A 25,039-nucleotide genomic window follows, 5' to 3' on the forward strand; every position below is an offset into this window, starting at 1 on the left:
GTAGGGCACCGATTTGTGATCGGTGTGTTATTGATTTATTTAATAATGATCAATTGAAATGAAGTTTTTTCCCTAAATTTTGTTATAACTTTTTAAAAGCAGTTTTAGTGAGATATAATTCACATACCATACAATTCACCCATTTAAAGTATACAATTCAGTGGTTTTTAATATATTCAGAGTTCTGAAACTTTTACAACAATCAATTTTAGAACATTTTCATTATCTTCCAAAAAGAAATATTTACAGCATTTGTGCCCTCTTCAGAATTTGTGATATCTTGAGATCTGAAATGAAACTGACCATTGAATAGGGCAAAGTTCTCAAAAATTTTTGGCCTCGGGACCCCATTACTGAGGATTCCAAAGAGCTTTTGTTCCTGAGGCTTAATTCTATTGATATTTACTGTATTAGATACTAAAATGGAGACATACTAATAATTAAAAGATAAATTCATTATGTTATGATGAATAACATTTTTGCCTGCTTTTTTCTTTTCTTTTTTTTTTTTTAAAGGAGGCCGCAGCTCACAGTGGCCCATGTGGGGATCGAACCAGCAACCTTGGTGTTATTAACACCACACTCTAACTAACTGAGCTAATCGGCCACCCCGATGAATAACATTTTTTAATGAAAAATAAGTATTTTTAAAAAGATTCCTGAGAAGAGACGCATTGTTTCACATTTTTGCAAATCTCTGGTGTCTAGCTTACTAGAAGATGGCTACATCCTGCTAATTTGCTTTTTCATTTGGTCTGTTTTAATATCACATGCTATGTACCGTGTAGCCTCTGGAAAATTTTGTACACTTACAAGAGAATGAGAATGAAAAAGGCAAATAATGTGTTTGTATCATTCTTAAAATTGTTCTGACTTTGTGGACCCCCTGAAAGAGTCTTGGGGTCCTTAGGGGTTGCCTGATCATACTTTGAGAACTACTTCCTGAAGGAAGATGCTCAGGACACCTTCACCACATCGTACCGTGTCCTCCCATTCCTTCCCTCTCCCCCAAAGGCCTCTCTACCTACTGATATTTTTAGAAACATGAAAGTAGAAAATAATACAAGGAAATAATCACCCGTGTACCTGCTGCATAGAATCAAGCATGGTGTGTTCTTTATGACCATCTATGGGAGATATTTTAGTTTATGGACATTAAATTCAGTAATTCATTGCTGTTTCCATATTTACATTGGCCACTTGGAACCTCACAGCCAAATTTGTGCCCTCCCTTAAGAAATGTTTGAGACTCTTAACATTTTTTAAGGGGGAATTCAACACAAATCCTCTAACTTTTAGTGACGAACACTTCAATGATTCAGTTAAGAAATTTATTGGCTCTTGCAACTGGGAAATATAGGAGCACAGATGACTTCAGATGTGGCTGCAACAGGAGGCCTTTGATCTTTATTTCACTCTTTTAAGTTCTGATTATCTGTTTGGCTTTATCTGTGCCTAGATCTAAGGGCTCCTACGGTGTTATGAGGGCTCTGGCTCCATCGCTTGATGCACATTACTCTTGATTGCCCTCCTATAGAATTGCTCTCTCTGTGTGGCAGGAAAAATGGCTTCCAACATCAGTATTTGATTTTCAGGGAAAACCCTGATTGGCTTAAATTTACTGGTCCGCCCAGTGTTGTACTGTTATAGACACGCCACTAGAGCTATATGGACTCAAGGAAGATTTCTCAGGCAAAAGGTGACTGTTATTAACAGAAGAGGAATTGGAAAATGTTTTGAACAGATTTTAAAAAATAGTAGTTACATGGACCATTCTCACATGATACATAAAAATTAACTCAAAATGAAACAAACTAAATATAAGAGGTTAAACTATGTAAAAAGAGGTAGACAATGGTTTCTTAAATATGGCACCGAAAGCTCAAGCAACAAAAGAAAAAATAGATAAATTAGACTTCATCAAATTTCAAAACTTTTGCGTATCAAAAGACATTGTCAAGAGAGAGAAACACAAGTCACAGAATGAGAGGAAATGTTTATAAAGGATGTTGTATTCAGAATAGATAAAATAACTTATAACTCAACAACAAAAAGATAACCCAAAGTAAAAGTGGGCAAAGGGTTTAAATAGACAGTTCTCCAGAGAAGATACACAAATGAGCAAAAACCACATGAGCATTATTACTCATTAGGGAAATGCAAACCCAAACCACGAGGAGATACCACTTTGCACCCACTAGGATGCCATGATAAAGAAATGGAAAATAACAAGTTTATGAGGATGTGAAGTTGGAACCCCTATACACTGCTGGTGGGAATGTAAAATGGTGTAGCCACTGTGGGAAATAATGTGGTGGTTTCTCAAAGTGTTAAATATAGAATTACCTATGACCCAGTAATGCCTCTTGTAGGTGTCTCTCCCCTCAATTGAAAACGTGTTCAAACAAAAAACATGTGAATTAATGTTCATTACCACTCTATTCACAGTAGCCAAAAGATGGAAAAAGCTAAAGTGTCCATCAACAAATGTATGGATGAGCAAATGTGACATGTCCATACAATGAAATATTATTTAGCTGTAAAAAGGAACGAAATACTGATACATGCTACAGCATGGATGATGTTGATAACATGCTAAGAGAAAAACTGGACATAAAAGGCTACATGTGGTATGATTCTGTTGATAATGAGATGTTTGCAATAGGCAAATTCGTAGAGACAGAAAGCAGATTAGTAGTTGCCAGGGTCTTGGGGTCAGAATGGAGAGTGAATACTTAGTGGGTACGGGGTTTCCATTTGGGCTGATGTAAAGTTCTGGAAGGGGTGTTGATTGTACAATATTGTAGATTGTATTTAATGCCACTGAATTGTTCACTTTAAAATGATTACAATAGTAAATTGTATATACACAATAAAAGAGCTGTCTCGGCAAATCCCTCACCCCACCCCCAAACCCACTATAGTTATAATAGTCTACTTTAGGCAGGTAATGGGTGATTAATACTTGGCTAGGCATTACCTTTGGCTGACCCAAGTTTTGGGGCACAGAACCTACATAGGATTAACTGTACTGGGGGCATCCTGGGTAGCATTCCTCCATTATAGTGTCCCAATTAATTGCAAGTCTTTGAGAGCTTGTCTGCAAGCAGACTCATGGTGTAATGCTCTTGGTTTCTTAGGTATCGTGATTGTATTTAGGTGAAATTCATGGCATCAATTGCTTATGCACTTTGAAGACAAAATTAAGAAAGGAAAATGCATCAATGAAAGATACTGCTTGCTGTAACTTGTTCCAGGCACTCATTTTTGAATAGGACTTTGTTCTGTTGATATTTCTCTGACCTCTGGGACAAGTCATTTCTCTCCAGTTCTTAATGTCTTTCTGAGAATTTCACCATCTGGGGTGACGAGAAAACTTAAGTCTTACATATCATTCAGCTCAAAAAGTGGAATTTGGAGCTGATTCAGTGTTGTTGGATGGTCCACATTCACTTATGCCCTTGACATTTTTCGTTGTTGAGGTTTCACCCTGTTCTCTGAAAATGGGGACAACGGCAGGGTTGTATATGGAGTGTCTTTAACTTGTAATAGTTGAGGCCAACTCAGTGGTGTGTCTCCTGATTAAAAACATTCTGACGATCAATTATACTTGCTCTGTTTTTCCCTGCAGTGGTGCCTGTGGTGAGGTGAAGCTAGCTTTTGAGAGGAAAACATGTAAGAAAGTTGCCATAAAGATCATCAGCAAAAGGAAGTTTGCTATTGGCGCCGAGAGAGAGGCAGTAAGTACCTGTGTTCATGGCTGCTCGGCTGTTCTTAACACGTCTTAATTTCCCAAAATTTTAGAGTTGGTGATTTTCAATGTCGGGAAGAATCTACTGCACAGATAGGAGAATTTGTATCAAAGAACGTTGAAAAATTTGGGATATGTTTAACTAATTTAGAAACTTAAAGATAATTTGGTTCTAAAAAATATTGGGTTGTATGTAATAATGTAATAGCAGGAAGTTGTTTTTGTTTTTGTTTTCTTCCGAGTTGTTACAAGACTTTTTACAATAAAGGAAAGGAAATTAGGGGGAAAAATCCAGCCATATCCCCACCACTATAACCCCACAGCTGTTTTCAGTTTCCCTTTTCCTTCTAGTCTTTGTTCATATGAATTCGTGTTTTTCGATGGTTGAAATCACATTATATATACAACTTTGTATTCGGCTTTTCCACACAAGCATTAATGCATAAACTTTCCCCTAATATATGCTTTTGAATGGTCAAGTCTCAATTTCATAGACTTTATCATAATTTATTCAACCATTTCTTTGGTTGATCATTTAGATAATTTCTAATTCTTTGCTCTTTCCAGTAATGTGGCAATGAATATCTTAGTGCTGATAGATTTTTAAAGTCTTAATTAAATTATTTTAATAGTCTCTTTATATACTATCCATTTATTTTATTACATTTTGTGTAATACACTTTTACTCTGTGAGTGAAATGGCCGAATATATTGGTCTTTCAACACATGACCTAACAAAGTAATATAAAATGTGACCCGTAATCATGTTTTCCTTTGTGGCCAGCTGTTTCTGGCTATTATATTTTAACATTCTTTAAAGATCAATTTTTTCACTCCAAGACAATGCCATTCTCACATGGCAAGAGGAATTTCCTTTCTGTGTTCACTTTGTTATAGATCTTTTCCCCTGTGATTTTGGATTTGTTTCCCATTTTGGGGGGAAGAAAATACATACCAGATTCTTAATGACCTAGAGCAAAAGTTTAGTTCCTAATTTCGTCTTTCAAATTATATTGGACTCTTTTAGACCTCTCTGTCATCAGAGCACACCCTGACTTGGTAATGAGTTTAACAGCTTACAGGAAGAGGCAGACTTTTAAAATTAAACATCTGGGTTCCTTAGCTGAAGTCGATTTTACATAAATGTGTAATTCTATATCCTCTGTGCTTGTGGAGGGTGTAGCCCATGAGGTTGAGGAACTTGATTCATCCTTTTGGAATTGTAATGGAGAACAACTTGAGTACTCTGAAGCTTCCTCTAGTTAAGAGTCTCAGTAAATATGTCAGCCTGCAGTTGAAATTGAAACTGTGCCTATTTTATTATGAGGAATTGGACTTGACATTTTCTTCATGCAATTTAATTAAATACCTTTTTGTCTGTGGGGTTTTTTTTTTAATCATTTTTATGAATGTATACAATTCCAGAGCTAATGAGATAAGCACAGTTTACCAGGTAAGCATGAGAACAATGGAAACACTTGTGTTTTGGCTGTGGGAATTGGAGTAAGTGACTTCCTTTCTCTAAGCCTCAGTTGCTCTATCTGTAAAATGGGGATAATTGTAGACCCCAGTTCACTTTGGAGATTGTGAGGCTTATGTGAGATGACCCTTTTAAATAAAGAGGTTGGCATAAAGCCTGGTCATTTATTGAATGCTTCCTATTTGCCAAGCACTTTACAGAATGATTTTAGGTGAGTTGTTTAAATCATTGACCTCTAGGCCTTGATTTCTCTATTTGAGTAGAGCTGGATTTGGAACTAAGGCAGCCTTCCTTTATCAACTAAGTTTAGCTGTAAATATTTTCTAATTATTGGCCATTGTTATGAATAAACTGATGTTATTTTATTTATCCAAGGATCCGGCTCTCAATGTTGAAACAGAAATAGAAATTTTGAAAAAATTAAATCATGTAAGTATTGCTGTAAAATATGACCCATACTTAAAATCATGTATCCCAAAATATGGGAGGAGTGCAAAGCATTGCAATGTAATAAAACTAGCATTAACCTGGGTTCCTTGTAAATGGGGTGTCAGTGGCCACATGGAGTGTTAATAGTTCCTATCTTTTTTGTGCGCTGAGGATCTTGTCTCAGTGGTGAGTGTCTAACTTTAAAGATGTGAGAAGAGAAAGGCAGAGTTGTGGGACTGAGCCCATCTTCATGATTTTATTGTTCTTTCCATTTCTTCATTAACTTATGAGTCCCCACGAAGTCATGAGCTAGGTAGGCATTGGAGGTAAATTTGAAAGAAGATCTGTCTGTCCAGTGAAGGATCATCTTAGTTTGGTTCTTAACCTCCAGACAACAAAAATATTTCTTCTCTCTTCTCTCACCTCCTCAAATTTTCCAAACAAGTCAAAACTAAGAACAAAATCTCCGTCATCAACACAAGTCAACAGGTTCCTTTAGAACTCACAGGTGGATCTGAAAACCCATGACATCCAGTGGCTGACCTTCCTGCCTGTCTTTCTTCTAATTCCCTTGCAACTTCTTCCCTGAATTTGCCTTCTTTTTAAAGAGAGAAGCCCTCTGATTTTCTGGGGTGGGGTGGCTTCACACCTACCCCCTAAGATAAACACTTAGAATGCTCAGAGAATTTTCTTGGATGTCAGAGGATCCCCAAACATAACATGTATACAAATCCAATGTCCACTGCAGTGGAGAGGAATTTAGAACCCTAAGGAAGATCCCTGGAGATATTACTTGGCAATTTATAAGGGCACGTGAAAGCCCTTGGGACTTAAATACGGGCTTGTGTGTTTGGGAAACAATGAGTCGAGCCTGGTAGCCTAGTAGACCTGACCTTTGTAGTCAGGCACTGATTCGGTTGTCAAACATATTGTGTCAGGCTGTCTTCTAGGCCCGGGCAGGGGTGAGCACAGATGAACTTGACCATCCCTCCTCATATGTGGCTTCAGTCTAGTGAGAAGATGGACCTGGGTTCCCATCCCATCTCTATCACCTGCTGGCTCTGAGAAGGTCATTTCATTTTTCAGAGCCTCAGTTTTCTTATCTGTACAATGGAAACCACGAGGATACCTACCTCAAACGTCAGTGTGAGAATTAAATGAGATGTGCTTGTGCTTGTAAAGCTTTTGGCACAAAGGACACACTTGGGGAATGATAGAGATCTGTAATTCCTTAAACTTTTCTTTGCGTGACCTAAGTGGAAGGTCTGCGGTAGTGGCCTCTGGTTCCTGAGCGACGCTTTCAGCTGTGACTGCTCCAGCCAGTGACCCCGGAGACCACTTCATGCGCTATCAGCTCCCAGCTACACCCATTCCCAGGTGGGCACTGCCTGGTATGAAGCCAAGCAGAACCAAGACCTTCTCATTCTTTCCTCTGATCTCTTCACTGTGTCTTCTTTTGACTTCATTAAGACCTCGTGTATGTAGAGTCAGGTGCTGCTAAAAGGTTTATTATACAGAAAGCAGTTCCGCATCCCTCCTGATTTCCCTGTCTACAAACATTTAAAAATTTTTAACTTTTTAAAATAAGAACTTATCTCCATATTTCTATGTAACAGACATAAACTGCTATCTCTTGGTTTATTCATTTTTGATAGCTTGCCGCTTTCCTGTTAATGTTCTATGAGCATTTTAGCTCCTTTCTATTCCTCTTAATAAAATACTACGATGCAGTCAGTGTTTTCATTATTGTGACAATAACAAATGTCCCTGCAGAGCTGAGTAGACTGATCACAGGGAAGGAGTGGTGGCGCTGTTTGCTCCTAGCCTGACCCCCATGGCCATATGTCCCATGACCAAAATGTGGCCGACAGTCTACCTTCTGGGAGAGGTGTATCTGCTATTGATGTTGGTATTAATCTGGGCAGCATGTGAGTGTCTCCTGTGTGCCAGCTGCTATGCTGAGTGTTGGTCCTAAAAAGATAAATAGAAGACGTGACTCAGCCCATGCAGTGCCTGGTGAAAGGAGACCTCCATACTGGGTGTTAGTTTCCTTTCTCTGCCCTCCTGGAGCTCACAGCCTGGTGGGGAGACGGATACTGAAGATGCAGTGTGGGGCGGCATAGATTAGACCCCCTGCAGGGTGTGTGGATGCATTGTAAGGGGGCCATTTTAGCTGGGACCAGATGCCTGAGGAGGCCAGGTGTGCCCAGAGGGCTGGATCACCAGGCAGGAAAGGTGCACAAGCACAGGTGTGACACTGGGAAAGACCACTGAGTGTGGGGCAGGTGGGAGTTTTGTGGTCTGGAGAGGAGGATGCTTGGAACCAGGAGCAGGAGACGAGCCTGGGGTGGTGGGTGGGCGGCAGGACGAGGCTGGGTCATGAAGGGCTTGCGAAGCATCTCTCTGAGAAGTTGGATTTTATCCACTAGGCAACACAGAGCCAAAGGTTTCTTGTCTTCCTTTCTACTCCTTCCTTCTGTCCTGTTAATGCTTTCCTCCCTCCCTTCCTTTAAACACTTTAAAATTATACACTATTTGACACATATGAAGTAATCCTGTACATTATAAAGCAAAGCAATAAGACACCTTTGAACTTGCCATCCGGTTTAAGAATGAACACTTGACCATACAATTGAAATACCTCATACTCTTTGAAGTCTCTCGTGACTTGCCTTTTCTGCTCGGCATTGTTTCCAAGATCCATTGTGCTGGGAGAAGCAGTGGGGCGTTCATTCAACTGCTGTATAACAGTTCATCATGGGAAGGTACCAGTTGGAAGATTTTGATTAGAGCGATGGATGTGATGCAGTTTGCTTTGTAGGAAGATCACTGGAGTGTTTTGCTATACTTAAAATCTAAAAATCTTGCAGCTCTCTTCCCTTTAATTCTGATATAACCACAATCCTCCCCTCTGCTGAAGGCTGGAGTCACGTCCCTGACATGTACTCACCATGGCTTTTACTCCAACCAACTGAGCTTTACCATCTTCCCTTTTTTCTGTAAAAACAATAGGTATGCATTCTAAGCATAAAACCATGCTATTAAATCTGCATTTTAAATGGTACAGTACTGCTCTGCTTTGTTCTTTAATGTTCCTGTGTGCATCCTGCATTGATCGGTGGTCACCAACTGTCAGTTGTATGTGTGTGTCTCCCCCACCCCACAGATGTGCTTAGAGTTCTCATGAAACTGAAATTTTCCCTCTTTCCTTGAAAAAATGGGAGGATCTTGTCACATGGGGTTCCCATTCCCCTCTGGGCCCAGTTGCGAGGAACTGAATAGGCCTCTACCTGGCAGCATGGCTGGGCTCCCCACCTGGCCCGCTTCTACCTGCCAGGCTCCTCCAGGTTCCTTAGGTATCCTTGAGTACCTGTGCTCTGGGGCAGTGAGGAGGAAGGCTGGGCAGAGACTGGCTTTCCTTCCTTGGTGCCATCCTTGTGTGTGAGACATGAACCAGTCCCTCGCCAGCTTGGTGGTGTGGAGAGTTTCTGGTACGTTCGCACGGAGGAGCCAGGTAAATTCTGTTCTGCTTTGTCCCCTGCATGAACTTCAAAGTGTTTCAAGACACGGGGCCAAATGCCTGGTTGGCCTCCCTGAGCCTCTGGGCAGATGTCCCGTGTCCTGCTCTTGTGGTTTTCCTCGTGGGAGCTTCTCATTTCTTTTTGTCTTTTCCCTCTTTTAGCCTTGTATCATCAAGATTAAAGACTTTTATGATGCTGAAGATTATTATATTGTCTTGGAATTGTAAGTAGTAAGTTTTTTTATTTGTTCCTGTTTGAATGCTTATTTAAAGAGTCTACTGCTGACTTGCATTTGTCATCCTGGGGACCTTCAATGTACGTGTGTGGTGATGGGGCCCTCAAAGTGCATGGGTTAGTATGTCTGAAATCCCTCCAGTGTTTCCAAAGGCAGGTGGCTTAGAGGTTCCAGGCCCTGGATTGAGGCCTGGGTTTGAATCCTCTGCAGGTGACTAGCTGACTGCCCATGGTTAGTTTACTTCCCCTTTTGGAGTCTCATTTTCCTGGTGTTAAATGGGGATAATAATGATACCCTATGAGCAGAGTTGTAAGGATTAAATGCCGTGAGGGGTGGGAAAACCCCCAGCATAGCACCTGGCACGTAGGTGCTCAAACACAGGTGGATGTTATTACTCTGAAATACCTGCCTTGGTGGGCCTATCGGCTCGGGATCACAGTACCAGGATCATGCCGACACCTGAGTCTCTTTCAGGTACTGGTTTGCTTGCTGGTGTATTTCAGTGGCCACAGAGTCCTATCTGATTTGGTGTGACCAACATAATTTCCTGTCTCATTCCTGAAAGAGGCCTGTCTGATGTGCATTCCTGTGTAAATATGTTAGTGTTTCTGGGAGCAGCTGTTGTGGCAGACAGGCAAGGCTTTGCACCTGATAAACCCGGGCTATGCAGGTTGGCTTTTAAGATTGTACAGTAAACGGTAGTCCTGGTCATAGCATTGTAAGAGACTGGACAGCTCTAGTGTTGCTTAAGGGAATATCTGTTGCTATTAAATGGGAGATTGTTACCTGACAGTCTAGTGAAAACCGTTTAATAATAGTAATAATAGTAATACAATAACAGTAACTGTTACTAATTAAGCACTTAATATGAGCCCAGTAATGCTCTAAGCACTTCTCATTGACTCATTTAACCTCATAGCAATCATCCAGGTTAGTTACAAGTTACTGGTGGGTTACTACTTTGAGTCCCACTTTACAGAAAAGGAAACTGGAGTTCAGAGGGATCGAATAACCTTGCCAAGCATGGACACTGTAGCAGGCACTATATCTGTGTCAGTTATCTCTTATTTGTTACAACAGCCATCAAAGTAGGTGGGATCATCTCTATTTTTTTTTTTTTTTTAAGAGGCAGAAACAAACTCAGAGAGGTTATATAACTTACCCAAAGTCCTCTAGCTGGGAAGTTGTGGAGCTGGGGTTCACACCCCAGTTGTCTGATTGTAGGTTTCTGCTTGCTGCTCTATTATACCAGTCTCAGAATCCTCTGGGGTGTGTGATAAAAATGCAAACTCCTGGGCTCCGCCTCTGATCTACTGAATCAGATTTTATAAAGCTCCCCAAATGTCTTCAATGCCCACAAACACTTCCATCTTTCCTTGGTCCTTAGTTTCTTACAGGGGTATCTTCATTGTGAATGAGACTTATGATCTCATCACCTTTACAGTGGGAGTCAAGAGTGAATAAAAATGGCAACTCTTTGCTTGTCTTAGTGAGTTTGTTTTGTGTTACTATTGTCCACCCAAGTGAGTTTCTCTTCAGGCATGAGGCCCCTGCTTTGCCTGTGTGTTTCAGGATGGAAGGAGGTGAGCTGTTTGACAAGGTGGTGGCGAAAAAACGCCTGAAAGAAGCTACATGCAAACTCTATTTTTACCAGATGCTCATGGCTGTACAGGTAAGAGAAGCCCTCAGTGTTTTATTTATTTATTGTTTTCACAATCTCCAGAAATGCTTTATTTAGAAATTTTGTTTTTTGTGGGTGATTTTAGCAATTCAACAGTGTCTTGAAAATACTAAAATTGCTGCATTTCTCTGCTCTGCCATCCTCAGTGTTAACTTCATCCTTCACTGGCATCATGATAGCAGAAGCAATAACCTCCTAAGAAAATTAGACTGTCCCTTTCTGTAGCTTTTTTTTAGGGAAGGGCAAATTTGTCCCACTTTGACAACCTGCTTTCTTATAGGTGAATTACTCCCTGAATTAGACAGAAAGTGAGGGACTGAATGAAAACCCGGAGAGCAGGGTCTGTGTGTGTGTGTTGTTGGTTCTGTTCTTGGCGAAAACATCCCACCCCTTTGACTGATGAGAAAGCTATTGCTGTGAAGCTTAAAAGGGAGTTAAAGAAACAAACTCTCTTTTTGGCTCGGAGGTATTTCTGGAGGGGGATTGATCTCTACTTCTGCCTGATCCTTATAGATCCTTATTGAAATCTCCCTTACTTCTCAGGGTGGGAGCCAGGCAGGGATTAGGGGAAGGCCGGCAAGTGGGGGTGATTGTGCCAGTCGCCTAGCTCCCCCAGGGCCCAGCACTAGGTGTTCCCGTCACATGTAGCGGCGTCATGTTAACTGCAGTAGGCAGGCATGCAGGCAAATGTGCTGCCTTCCTTCTCTGTGCCATGAAAGTGTTGAGTGGAGGAACCACTGGGGGCATTTTGTCTGCTTCAAGGAACAGCACCCGTTCTCAAACCAAATTTGGTTGTGGTGGTTCTCTGCCAAGGTTTGTTCCCTCGAAAAGCTACTCCGTGCCGGAAACACAGTGACTGGGAGCAGCTCTTGTATTGACAGAGGATTGAGGGAGATTTTCCTGGGGCTGGTCCATCTGGCCTTGCCCTCCCTGGGGCCTTCACCAAGTCCCGGTCCCAGTGCAAGGGCATCAGAGGAATTTTTGCCCTAGGCCAGAGGGATAGCCAGAGAAAACTGACGCCTAACCCTCCTGAACACCTAACAGTTCTTGACTCTGTTTTAATGGTTTATTCCCCTCCCATACCAAGAATATGAAGGTGAATTGAGTGCAGATGAGTGGGTGTAGGATATCTGTTTCTGTACGAAATATGACTGACTGTATAAAAATGAACACAAAGAGACATCCACATATTACGGATGGTCCCCAACTTAACGCTGGTTCAATTTAACAATTTTTCGACTTGATGATGATGCAAAAGCAATAAGCATTCGGTAGAAATCATACTTCCAGTTTTGAATTTCGATCTTTTCCCGGGCAAGCAATCATGCAGTTTTGACTCTTGTGCTGCTGGGCCGCGGCAGTGAACCGCAGCCCCCGTCAGCCATGCGATCACGAGGGTAAACAACTGATACTCTACAGTGTATTCATTGTGTTGGATGAGTTTGCCCAACTGTAGCCTTATGTAAATGTTCTGCGCACGTTTAAGGTAGGCTAGATGTATTAAATGTGTTTTAAACTTCATGATCTTTTCAACTTAATGGATTTATCGGGATGTAGCCCCATTACAAGTCAAGGAGCAAATGTATTTCAGACCAGAGTTTTCGAAAACTACATCATTCTTTGCACTGAGTAATATGTTAACTCTGGATATTAAAACAGATCATTTATAAAATGTGTTTTACAGATTCCCTTAAAAATACTATTCTCGGTGTTGGAATAACCAAATATATCATTTGGTGGAATTTTTATGGTTTGCATCAAAGTTGTCCGAAGATATTTTGTATCACCCATTTACATTACATTTTTATTACTGAAATTGACACTTTATGTTTCTGCTAACCTAAAGGGATATTTATCTTGAAAAGTGAAATAAAATGTCTACCTATTGTCATAAGTTGCCCTTTTCATTCCTTTTGTTTTTTAAAGGTTTTCTTGAAAACAAATTTGTAAACACTAATCCCTTTACCCAGTAGTTTTGTATGATTTGGAGGAATATATTTGTGAGTAGCATGGTTTACAGTTTCACCCAGGGGTGTGTGTGTGTCTACTCATATACTTAGTCCATAAATCTAAGGGTCATGCCTCCCTTTCTGTTGTAGTACCTCCACGAAAATGGTATTATACATCGGGATTTAAAGCCAGAGAATGTTCTACTCTCATCTCAAAAAGAAGACTGTCTTATAAAGGTGAGAAATTCATGTTCTGTGTGTGGCCACTCCAGTAGATAACAATTCAACTTTTTTAATTCATTAGGTAAAAATTAGGAGTGTAAAAAGGTTGAGAATTTGACCTTTCCACTCTTAGCAATTATTTTAGAGATCAGGTGGTATTGCTTCAATCCAGATTCTAGTGAGCGTTTGTTGAGCTCCATTGTGTATAAGCCACATTTACGTTCAGAGGGAGGGAGGAGGCATCCAAATGGACGAGTGAATCACATCCTCTGTCTTCCCCTTCCTTCTGTCTAAGGCAGTGCTTCTCAAACTTGGCTTTACTTTAGAATCTCCCGTTGATTAAAAAAAAAATTTTGTTTTTATTAAAAAATAACCACGTCACCCAGGTATAAGTGTGTTTTCCAAGCTCAGGTATTCCAGTGTGCAGACATGGTTCAGAAACTGGGGTCTAAGAGCCACACATAACTAATTAGAATCCTGGAGTGTCTGTGATAAGGATTATAAACGTTTTAAAATGTTACAGAGAACATAGGTAAGTTGGAGAAAAACCTGGGCCTTGAGTTTTTTTGGCTCAGGAATTTTAAGCAAAATTAAATAACTTGCAAAGTTTAGAATTCTCTTAATTGATACATGAATTTGTAGATTCCAGATTAACAGCAGGCATGAAATGTAGGATAGAAACTGATATTGACTGCATGTCTTTTGGGGCTGGCAGACTATATTAATTTTTTAATTTTATGATATCATTAAAAATGACTCCCTTTTGTCTTTAATTTTAGATTACTGATTTTGGGCAGTCCAAGATTCTGGGGGAGACCTCTCTCATGAAAACCTTATGTGGTACCCCTACCTACCTGGCTCCTGAGGTTCTTGAGTCCTTTGGGACTGCTGGATATAACCGAGCTGTGGATTGCTGGAGTTTAGGAGTTATTCTTTTTATTTGGTAAGAAAAAGTTTTCATTGCTTCAGAGTCTGGTGAGAGGTAATTAGGTGAAATGTGTCCAGGTAGATTTAATTTAGGTCATTTTTGTATGACCATTGATGTAAAGAAAAATCTAATTTTTCATTGTGCTGCAAAAGAAATCTTTATATCCGAATGCCACTGAGAATGCCACTTGATTTATTTTCCTTTCTCTCTCTACCAATATTAAGCCTTAGTGGGTATCCACCTTTCTCTGAGCATAAGACTCAAGTGTCACTGAAGGAACAGATCACCAGTGGAAAATACAACTTCATTCCCGAAGTCTGGGCAGAGGTCTCAGAGAAGGGTATGGATACGAAAGGGTTAAGAATTTATGGTTTGCGGAAATGTGTGTGTGCTGTGGTGGGAATTCCTTTTCAAATCCCGTGATGTTTTCTCCTGTTGATTCTGTTCATAGAGGAAGGGAGGTATTAAGAGCATGCGCTCCAGAGCCAGGCAGATCTTGACTCAAGTCCTGGGTCAGCTACTTCCTAGCTTTGTGACTTTAGGCAAATTACTTAATATCTCTGAGCCTCCATTTTCTTTATTTGTAAAGGGGGCACAATAAACCATACCTTAAAGGGTTTTTGTGAGGATTAAGTGTAACATTTACAAGTACCTGGTACCTATTTAAGTACAGGAAATAAGTAACTTTTTAGTTACAAAGTTTCCTTTGAGTAAGTAAGCATTAAGAGCTAAATGTAATTTTTTACTGTATTTAAGAATTTAAAAGTGCAACTATGTAATTATCAAAAGAAAGTGTAGAAAACTAAAACTAAATGTCAAGTAATGTAACACAGATAATTGTGTTAAATGTCAGAATGTCTAAGGAATAATAATGTTGCCATATACAAGCCAGCCTCCACTTGCTGGCTGTCAAGCTTTATTTCTGCCAAGCCTGCACTTCCGGGAACCTTTCTCTGGTGGAGGAACTCTCACCATCAATCCGTGAGTCTTGGGGAGAGTTGCTTCAGCATCCTGAGTGTCTTAAAACTGGGTGGAATTTCAGCTTTAATTGCTTGGAATTTGAGTCCAGCAATGAGAGAAGGGACAGAGAGCTAAGAGGTTATGGTGCCCGAGCAGGGAGAGATGGGGAATATATATCACGGTCATTCTGGTGTTCTCAGAGCACTGATGAATACAGAGTGAGGAGTATTACCCTGTTTCCCCGAGAATAAGTTCTAGCCAGACAATCAGCTCTAATGCGTCTTTTGGAGCAAAAATTAATATAAGACCCGGTATTATATTATACTATACTGTATTGTATTAAACTATACTATATTAAAGACTTAGGACTTATTTTAGTAAAATAAGACCGGGTTTCGTATTTTTTGCTCCAAAAGACACATTAGAGCTGATTGTCTGGCTCTGTCTTATTTTCGGGGAAACACAGGAGGGGGCCCTGCCCACCATGCCTGCTGACTCCATGATGACCTCAACCCCTCTCTCCTCTTTCTGGATATTGGGCCTGTGATTCTGGCATAATTTAATTTTGCTGATTGAATGTATTTACCCTTCTCACTGTGATTTGCCAAATTATCTTATTGCTTTAGCTCTGGACCTTGTCAAGAAGTTGTTGGTAGTGGATCCAAAGGCGCGTTTTACAACAGAAGAAGCGTTAGGACACTCGTGGCTTCAGGTGGGTATGGGACAATGCCTGCTGGCCTAAAATACGTGGACATCTCTGAGCTGTGCCTGAGAGGAGATGAGGAGGATTGAAACATGTTTGCTTTGTTGGGTCCTTTTTTTTTTTTTTTTTTTTAATTTTATTGGGGAATATTGGGGAACTGTTTCTCCAGGGCCTATCAGCTCCAAGTCCACGTTCTTCAATCTAGTTATGGAGGGCACAGCTCACTGGCCCATGTGGGAATGGAACTGGCAACCCTGTTCAGAGCTCACGCTTTAACTAACTGAGCCATCTGGCTGCCCTGTTAGGTCCTTTTAATGCAACTGTTTTGACTGAGTTTTAGGTCTGTGTGGTGTGTATATGCATGTATATGGTGGTGGGTGTGGGTGTGTCTTTGTGTGTGTTTAGTGCAGTCTTTCAACTTGACTCATAGCTCTTGGATGGACAAGCTCACTTTGTGGCCTCTCTTGGTTCCACGTGGCTTCCCTGAGTCTTCAGTTGGGTTGTGTTCCTTTGAGAGGTTGTTCTAACTCCAGACCTCCACCTCCAGCTGTGCTCCCCTCTTCCCTCAAACTTCCCACCCCAAACAGGTGGGATGGGCATTCAGCCATCTGCAACCTTAAATCGGGAAAACAGGTTGGAGGAGGAAGGCAGCTACCCAGGGGGAAAATAAAGGGGCCCACTTCTTGTTCATGGTAAGCATGCCATTACTGCAGACTTGTCACCTGTGCTTCTCAAGTCTGCATTACCTCTGTGTTCCTGCTAGGGGTCATGGCTGCTATTAGATTATGCACTGAACTTATTCAAGCTTCCAGAGTCAGAAGTCCTTTGTAGGTGTGCTGGGCTAACCTGTGGTTTAGGAATTAGCTGTAGCATCAGGCAAGTGTTCTGATGGACTTTCAGCTCTTCTGTTAAGTCCAGTTCGATTCAGCACAGCTGTACCCCTTTCTATTAACTTTCATCTGGTCTCTCTGTTTTCTGTGGGGATGGAAGAACTTAACCAGGTAGCTTGAACAAGAGGCTCAAGCTTTCTGGGGAATTACTGGTCCAGGAGCTCATTCAGTGTCAGCACTGTCCTTGTGGGACTCTGGGAAGACTGTCCCCATTCGTTCTCTCTTCCAATCCTCCACACCTAACAGTTGGGCTCAGGGTGAGAACAACACATCCTTTAAAAAAAAAAAGAAAAAGTAGACATAAGTGTTTGGGGTGTTGCCCTGGAAACGGCAGTCCCCCCAGAAGAAATCTGTCAGATGATTTAGCACTTTATAGAGCACACAGATTTGAAACAGCAGGACCCTGGAGAAAAGGGATTCAGAAACAAAGGGTGCCTTTGCATGTGGGGATTTAATTTTGATGAGAAAGAAAAACATACTCCTTGGCTCTTTTTATCGGTCCTCACAGGGAAAGTAGGGGGGCCAGATGTGGAGGTAGAGGACTTGTGTTAGTGTTGAAAAAAAACAACGGAGCTGGCCAGTTGGGCCTGGGAACAAATGTCCAGCTTGCATCTGCCTGAAATTTACGAACAAGCATAGCCTGTGTTTCTTGTACCTTTTGTCTCCCAAGAAAACTGTTATTCACAACCGAGGGAAAGGTGAAGTTCAACCTGGCCACAGGGGTCTCATTTGAATGCTTTTTTGTCCACATTTTGGTTTTGCAGCACAAGTTCTCAGAGTCAACATTGAAGAAGGACAAGGAAGCAGATTGTCCACATAAATCATCTGCTAGTGTTAGTTTAGCTTTTATTCCGGGAACACTGAATATTTTTAAAGAAACCAAATGGTCATGTGGGTCTGGCACTGGACTGAGCATTTGGAATGTGAGCTCCATTTTGTCATTAAGAGAGTGTCCAATTTGGGGAGCATCCCGTGTATCCATTTTTCGCCGCCTGTGCACTTCCTGAAATAGATGTTTCCTTACGGCTCGCTTCTGAGACATATTACAATTTAATAATTTTGAATAGATTGTGGACATCTCAAAGAAAGGGTATTGACAGGTACACATGGCTTCCTGTGTTATGACAAGGCAAAGAGCTCCTTGTTCATATTACTGCTGACCGATGACTTGTTTTCAGTATAGGCCTCAATAGGCGTGTGGTCAGCTCTGTTGGGATTCACGGAAGAGCTGCCACTTGAGGGGCATTCCAGCGTGGTTTGTTCGTGCTTTCATTGTTTTAATGAATGAACTTGTGTGTTAAGCACTGTTAGGCACTGTGGATGCGAAGAGGAATAAGATACAGCCTTGCCTTGGGGAGCTGATAATCTGGGTGGGCCAGCGCTGATGACAGTCACCACAGAGCAGTGTGACGCATGTGGTAATAGGAGAAGGTGCAGAGTATTGGGGATCCGTAGGATGAGAGGAGACCACTGTGCACGGAGCTTCCAGTACCCACAGGTTCACCTGGTGTGAAGAGAGTCTAAAGAGATTCGCCTGGGGATAGTATGGGAATATCAGTTTGTTAGGGCTGCCATAACAAAATACCACTGACGGGGTGGCTTCAACAACAGAAAAGCATTTTTTCAGAATTCTGGAGGCTAGAAGTCCAATTTCAAGGTGTCGGCAGATTTGATTTATCCTGAGGCCTCGCTCCTGGCCTTGCAGGTAGCTGCTTTCTTTCTGTCCCACATGGTCAATTCTCTGTGTGTTCACATCCCCGGTGTCTTTTTCTATTCTTACAAGGTACCAGTCCTGTTGGATTGGGGCCCCACCCTGACTACCTCCTTGTACCTCTGTAAAGGCTTTGTCTCCAAATTTAGTCCATAACAGTGGGGGACAGCATTTTCAAACATTGATTGAGTCCCTCTGATATGGAAACCACTGTGCCTATTACAGTGCCTGACATCTAAGGGTGCTTGGGAAATATCTGTTCACGGAGTGAATGAGGAAGGTGGATGAAGTGGATGGCCAGGAAGGCCAGGAGGGTATTCCCGGTGGAAACTGTGAGCAGGTGTAGGAGGAAATAAGGGATGCACTTTAAGAGAGATCCTAAGGGAGAGTGCAAAGTGAAATCCAGATGAACTTGGAAGTCTCACAATGGGTAGTGGGGAGCCACTCTGAGTGATGCAATAAACAGTGATGGAAGCAGGTGATTCTAGCTCCTAGATACGGCAGGAGATAATCCTCAAGCACTGTAATTTTTCTATAGTCATCAAACTGCTGAATGTTGGAGGCCTTCGCTCCTGTGTCCTCCCCTCCCATCCACCATGGTACACTTGGCTTAATGGGAGGAAGGAAAGGGGGGGCGGGTGGGAAAGGACATGGGGCTTTGGAATCAGGCAGCCCTGGGTCTTTATGCTGCAGATGCTACAGAGTGGCTGAGCTGGGCTTCCAGCTGGCCCCAGAGCCCACAATCCTTAGTCATGGATATTTCCCCTTTCTGAAAGTGGGGAGAGCTGCACTAGGTCTCCTCTCAGGGCTCCTAGATGCCAATAAATCCTTGAGCCCTACAGAAGTGAGCAGCCAGGGGGGTGAGGTGGTAGTTCTCCTGTGTACACCCTCTACCCCCACCCCGTACTTCCCCTTCCAGAAGCAAGAAACGTGTAATGCTGTGACCTGTTCACTTGTCTTCCTTTCTCATTAGACCCAAGCTGTGGGATATTGCAGGCTTGAAGTCCTGGTGGCTTGTACAGCACTTGCTGGGTGAATTTTCCTAGGATTCTGGGCTGGTTTGTTAGGATGGACCCAGTAGCTGACCTCATTGTTGGCAGGGAAGGGGGGAACTCCTGGAGAGATTCGGGAGCTGCATGGAGTCAGCCCTCAGAGGACTGAGCCAACCCCAGCCACTGGTCTCCTGATGGCTGCCTCTGTCAGGATCGGGGATACTTGTTCTGAAAGTCTTTTGACTGCTAAGCTCTGTGGTTCTCTGACCCACTGAGAGCTCTTAGGCACCTGGTTTTGATTTCAGCCAGTGTTGGGTGAGCACTGACTGCTGGTTAGATGACTCTGGGAAGGCAGGTGGTCCTTTCCTCCCAGAGCTTCCGCAAGGGCATGCCATTTAGTCAACAGACGAGATGTCGTTACCCACATTCCTGTTTCCAGGGGCATCCTAGCTCCATCTTTCAAAGAGCTTTCCCTCAAACATAGCCTACTTATGTTTTCCATTTCTTCGCAGGATGAGGACATGAAGAGAAAATTTCAAAATTTGCTTTCTGAAGAAAACAAGTCAACGGCTCAACCCGAGGTCCCAGCCCAGGTATTCCAGATGATGGTTAAAGAGCTGATGAGCAAGAATGATGAGTTTGAATAGTCTCTTTAATAGCAATTGCTTAACATTTTTTTTTAATGTAGTAGACTCATTGTTTCAGCTTGGTCTGCTATAGCACCCTTAGAAGAGTTAATCATGAAGAATGTTTAATGCATTAGAGAAGCACAGCTAGGGATTGTCATTTAAGAAGTCTCCTACAAGGCAAGATTTGAAAGACTATATTAGAGACTCCAATTTAAATTTGTTGAAAATGATTTATTGATTATGATTTTATTCCTGTAGAGTTCTTTTAAGTTCATATCCATTCATTCCTTTCTTGCCTCCTTTTGGTGAATGATAATATTCCTCGTCCCACTGTCCCCTCGCAGTGTTATAAACGGGAAAACAAAGTTGCAAAAAAACTTGTCTTCCCACAAAAGAGCAAGACTTGGGGCTCGCAGTGAAAGGTATCATCATCTCTTTAAACTTCATAACTTAGGAGTTGATGACCAAGATGGGGCTGGTTATGCTGCTTCCTTTCAAAACACATTCTGGAATGATTGGAAGTCAGAGGGGAGAGAAATGTCATTTCGATAAGCATGTCTGAGTCTGGGGGGCGTTGTGGGGATTCAGATGTCAGTGAGGATGACCAGTAATTCTTGGGACTAGAAGTTTCCTATGAAATGCCCCAAATGTACCTGGAGCATCCTGGGAAAGTGATAATTTTAAAGAAGCCAGCGATTTTCTTTGACCGTTTCTCCCTTTTCCTTTTTTTCCAGCCGTCTACGAGTCGAAAGCGGCTTCGTGAAGAGGAACTGGAAGACGCAGACACCACAAAGCGCCTGGCTGTATGTGCTGCTGTCTCATGAACAGTGCTTTGGAACATGAAAGAAACACACTTTCTTGAACTGTGCTGCCATTTTCTTTATATTTGTTTTTTAGTGTTTGTATTTTAATTAGGAGAGAACAGTTAGTTGCTTTCCTGCAGTCCTCAGTACACTAACACCTAATAGAAACTGGGCTTTGTGCTTCACTGATGATGATCCACTCTTTAGTTACATGCCTTTTTGTGTGGGCATTTGAAATCATGTGTCTTTTGTCTGGTACTCTACCTTGGCTCTTACCGGACAGGTGTCTCAGAGGTGTCCATGGTCTTAGCCTCTGTACGCTGCATACAAATTCTAAAGGTTCCTTAGAAAGGGGCCTGGTGAGATTGGGGTGTAGTTTGTAGAGATTGGCTGACTGCCAAAGTCGTGAGACAGTAGGTATCTTGGTGCATATACCATGAGCCTGTTTTAAATTCTCATTCTAACTCTCATAAAGATATAGGTCCACCGTTATGCTCAGGGAAATAAGCCTACTAGTATATAATTCCACTTACATGAGGTATCATAGAGACAAAGTAGAATGCTGATGTCAGGAGCTGGGGGGCAGGGATAATGGGGAATTAATGTGTTTAGTGGATATAGTTTCTGTTTTCCAAGATGAAAAGTTCTGGAGATGCATCATGATGAAGGTTGCACAGAAATGTGAATGTATAATACCATTGTACTGTGTACTTAAAAAAATGGTTAAGATGTAAAATTTTAGGTTTTGTGTATTTTATCACAATAAAGAATTTTTTAGGGGTGGACGGTTGGCTCAGTTGGTTAGAGCTCTGGGCAACAGGGCTGCCGGTTCAATTCCTACATGGGCCAGCGAGTTGCGACCTCTGCAACTAGAATGAAGTAAATGAGCTGCCACTCAGCTCCCGAGTGGCCAGATGGTTCAGTTGGTTGAAGCGCATCCTCTCAACCACAAGGCTGCTGGTTCGACTCCCGCAGGGGATGGTGGGCTGCGCTCCCTGCGACTAACAATGGCAACGGGACTTGGAACTGAGTTGTGCCCTCCACAACAAAGATTGAAAGGACAACAACTTGACTTGGGAAAGTCCCGGAAGTACACACTGTTCCGCAATAAAGTCCTGTTCCCCTTCCCCAATAAAATCTTAAAAAAAAAAAAAAAAAATTTTTTTTTAAAGAAAGAAGTCCATAGTCCTTGAAACCTTAAGGCCAGATATGTTGTGAATTTTAATATCTTCCTGATTTTAGGAATGGGACATTGCATATCGACTGTATTATGTGTAATACCCAGTGAAGTTCTGTAACCAAACATTAATATTTCTGCAGCAGATATTCATAGTAAAAGGGATAGAGAAGACATTAAGTCATATCAGTTCGGTCTTTTCTGTCAAATGAGTTATGGGTGACTCAGGTTTCAGAGACGTTTGGATTTTGGAAATACAGATAAGGCATGTGAGCATGTCATGTTGACCCAACTGACCAACGAGGCCCTGTGTAAAGCCCCTCCCTTGGTGTTGTCTAGTCCTCAAAAGTGCTTTTGTGGGCTAGGTCCTCTGACCACCTTCATGTAATAGGTGAGGAACCCAGGCTGAAGGAGTAAGGTGATTTGTCTAAAGTCACCGCTAGTAAGTGGCCGAGTTGGGACCCAACCCAGGTCTTTCTGACCCTAATGTTCCTCATCTCAATCCCATATTTAATTAGACTCGGATGTTGACTCACACTGACAAAACTCACAAGAGACTGATGTTCAGTTTTGAATGCTAGTGTTTTAAATGAGTGGATACAGCCGCATGATCTAGAAGTTGGTATATGTTGGTTGCAAGGAATCAGAGGCCCATTCAATTTACTAAATAGAAAAGGATTTGTTTCAAGTTTGAATATGGCTGGGCCCGGGAGCCGTCAGGAGCCCAGGCGGTTCTAATGGCTGGCTGCTCTTGTCTCTGATCCACTGATTTTGCTTCTCTTGTAACTGGCTGGTTGTTACTAAGCCACATTATAGTTCACTGGCCATGCCATAAATTGTCGGTTCAGTTGCCACTGGTGAGCCGGGCAGGGTCAGGGGCACACAGCTGTTGCCCCAGGCAATGGGATAGTGGTTGGCAATTTCCATTAGAAGGGTGTACAAGCATTCTGAGGCTTGGCTGGCCTGGTGCTGGGGTGCTAGATGGGGATTTAGGTGGTTTTCATATTTAAAGGAATGAGGCTGAGATTGCCAAGTTAGATGGGCTTTAACTCATTTGAATATTTAATGTGAAGGCTGTGGTTTCTTAGGGCATTTTTTTCATCGTGGGGCAGTCAGCCAACACTTCTGTTTCCAAAGCACTTTGTATTAGCTCCCTGATTATACCCACCATGGTAGGCTGAATAATGGCCCCCAAAGATGTCCTCATCCTAAACTTCAGAATTTATGAATATGTTCCTTTGCATTGCAAAATAAACTGCAGTTAAGGGTATTGAAGTGGGAAGATCAGTCTTATCCAGGTGGGCCCAATGTTATTACACTGTTCTTTTTAAGAGGACACGAGATGTCAGAATCAGAGGAGATGGAGTGGTGTATTTTGAAAATGGAGGAAGAGGCCACAAGCCAAGGAATACAGGTAGCTACTAGGAGCTGAAGAAAAGGAAATGGATTGTTCCCTCAGAGCCTCCTGACGGGACCCGTCCTTTACACCTTGAATTTAGCCAAGTAAAACTGATTCCAGACCTCTGGACCTACAAAATTAGAAGAGAATAAATTTGTGTTTTAAGCTACCCAGTTTGTGGTAATTTGTTAGAACAGCCATAGGACACTAATATACTCACCAACGGGAAGATATTAGCTGCTGATTTGGGGCCACCCAACATCCACATTTTCTTTCTAATCTCACTCCACTTTTTTTCTCTATCTCATGAAGCGATAGGGGAGGGGGAGATAGTAAAGCTAAGTGTCTGCCTATCTGACCCCTACTATGGAAGCTGAAAGGGTCTCTAGAGGCTCTTTCCCTGGGGCTCTTTCCCTGCTCCCACTGGTCACCCCGCTGGAGGTGGGCACAGGACTTTGAAACATGAGCAAGTGGAGATGGAACAAAAGGATGCAACGTTAGTGGTAGGAGCAGTATTGTGTTAATCTGAGCTCTGCAGTTCCCTGACTTTGGCTTTGGGCAAGTTCAAATTACTGAACTTTTATTTCCTTGTCTGTAAAATGGGTATAATAAGTACCAACCTCATGTGGTGCTTCTGAAGATTCAATGGTGCATTTAAAGTGCCTGGCACGAGGTAAGGGATCCATCCATCAGTGATGGCTTCCATCCTTAAAGGTGGGAGAGCCACGTAAGTATCCAGAGGGAGCCATAGAAAGTTCTTGAGCAGGGAAGGAACATCATATGTTCAGCTTTTGGTGGGGTGGGCACATGAGATGGGTGAATAATTGATAGAGCAGATTTGGGACATGCCAGGCCTGAGAGCAGATGTGGAGGGGTATTTCCCAGTGGCTGAGGTAACTGCCACTCTGTTCTGAAGAATGGGTATGTTGCTCCATGGTGGACCTGCTGTGTGTCTAGATGATGGCGCAGTGGACAGTTCTTAACTTGTGCAAGTCCTGCACCAAATGTCACTTGTAACTGCATCCCGATTTTTCTGAGGGAGGCATCCCTCCTCCCACTTGTCCTTAACCCATGTCCTTTGGGAGGTGTTGACCCAACCCCATTATTAGAGGGACTCCCTATGGCCAGGTCTGGCCAATCTTGCTGCGATTGGCTCAGGCAAGGACATGTGACCCAAATGGGTACAATGAAAGTCATCCCTGAGACTGCCTGGAACTATTGGGAATCAGCTCCTGCTTTCCTGATCAGATATGAGCTAGGAGCTGCCAGGGACACTGGGGAGAAAGAGAACTGCATGGGAATGAGGTCATCACACAAGGAAGCAAAATCGAAGAGAGACTGGAGAAAGACAGGGTATTGTTTAAGCAATTGGGTCCAGCTATATCTAAAGTGAGTACCACCCCAGGACTTTTCAATGTTCCCTTTTTTGTTTTACTCTAGGTTGAGGGTTTTTTTTTTTTTTTTTATTGTTGTTTTTTTTTTGTCACTTGTATCTGGAAAAGGCCTGACTAGTAAGTCCAACCATTTACAAATTCCAAGAGACCCTTGGAGACTCCTCTGTTTTCTAGTAGGGAAAACA

General features: G+C 42.2%; 1 protein-coding gene across 3 annotated transcripts in view; it reads left to right on the plus strand.

Annotated features, from left to right (window-relative positions):
- The window catches only part of CHEK2 (checkpoint kinase 2), a 38,329-nt gene extending 16,660 nt beyond the window's left edge, over positions 1-21,669 (plus strand). For all 3 annotated transcript variants that reach the window (XM_019743097.2, XM_019743099.2, XM_074321046.1), the window contains exons 6-15: positions 3,632-3,740; positions 5,607-5,660; positions 9,343-9,404; positions 10,989-11,088; positions 13,197-13,283; positions 14,048-14,211; positions 14,421-14,536; positions 15,783-15,868; positions 19,965-20,045; positions 20,816-21,669. In XM_019743097.2, the coding sequence (XP_019598656.2) occupies positions 3,632-3,740; positions 5,607-5,660; positions 9,343-9,404; positions 10,989-11,088; positions 13,197-13,283; positions 14,048-14,211; positions 14,421-14,536; positions 15,783-15,868; positions 19,965-20,045; positions 20,816-20,905 (949 nt within the window). In that variant the 3' untranslated portion in view covers positions 20,906-21,669. The remainder of the gene's footprint in view (positions 1-3,631; positions 3,741-5,606; positions 5,661-9,342; positions 9,405-10,988; positions 11,089-13,196; positions 13,284-14,047; positions 14,212-14,420; positions 14,537-15,782; positions 15,869-19,964; positions 20,046-20,815) is intronic.
- The last annotated feature ends 3,370 nt before the right edge of the window (positions 21,670-25,039 follow it).

Source organism: Rhinolophus sinicus, linkage group LG16 (genome assembly GCF_036562045.2).
Source record: "Rhinolophus sinicus isolate RSC01 linkage group LG16, ASM3656204v1, whole genome shotgun sequence".
Taxonomy (NCBI): domain Eukaryota; kingdom Metazoa; phylum Chordata; class Mammalia; order Chiroptera; family Rhinolophidae; genus Rhinolophus; species Rhinolophus sinicus.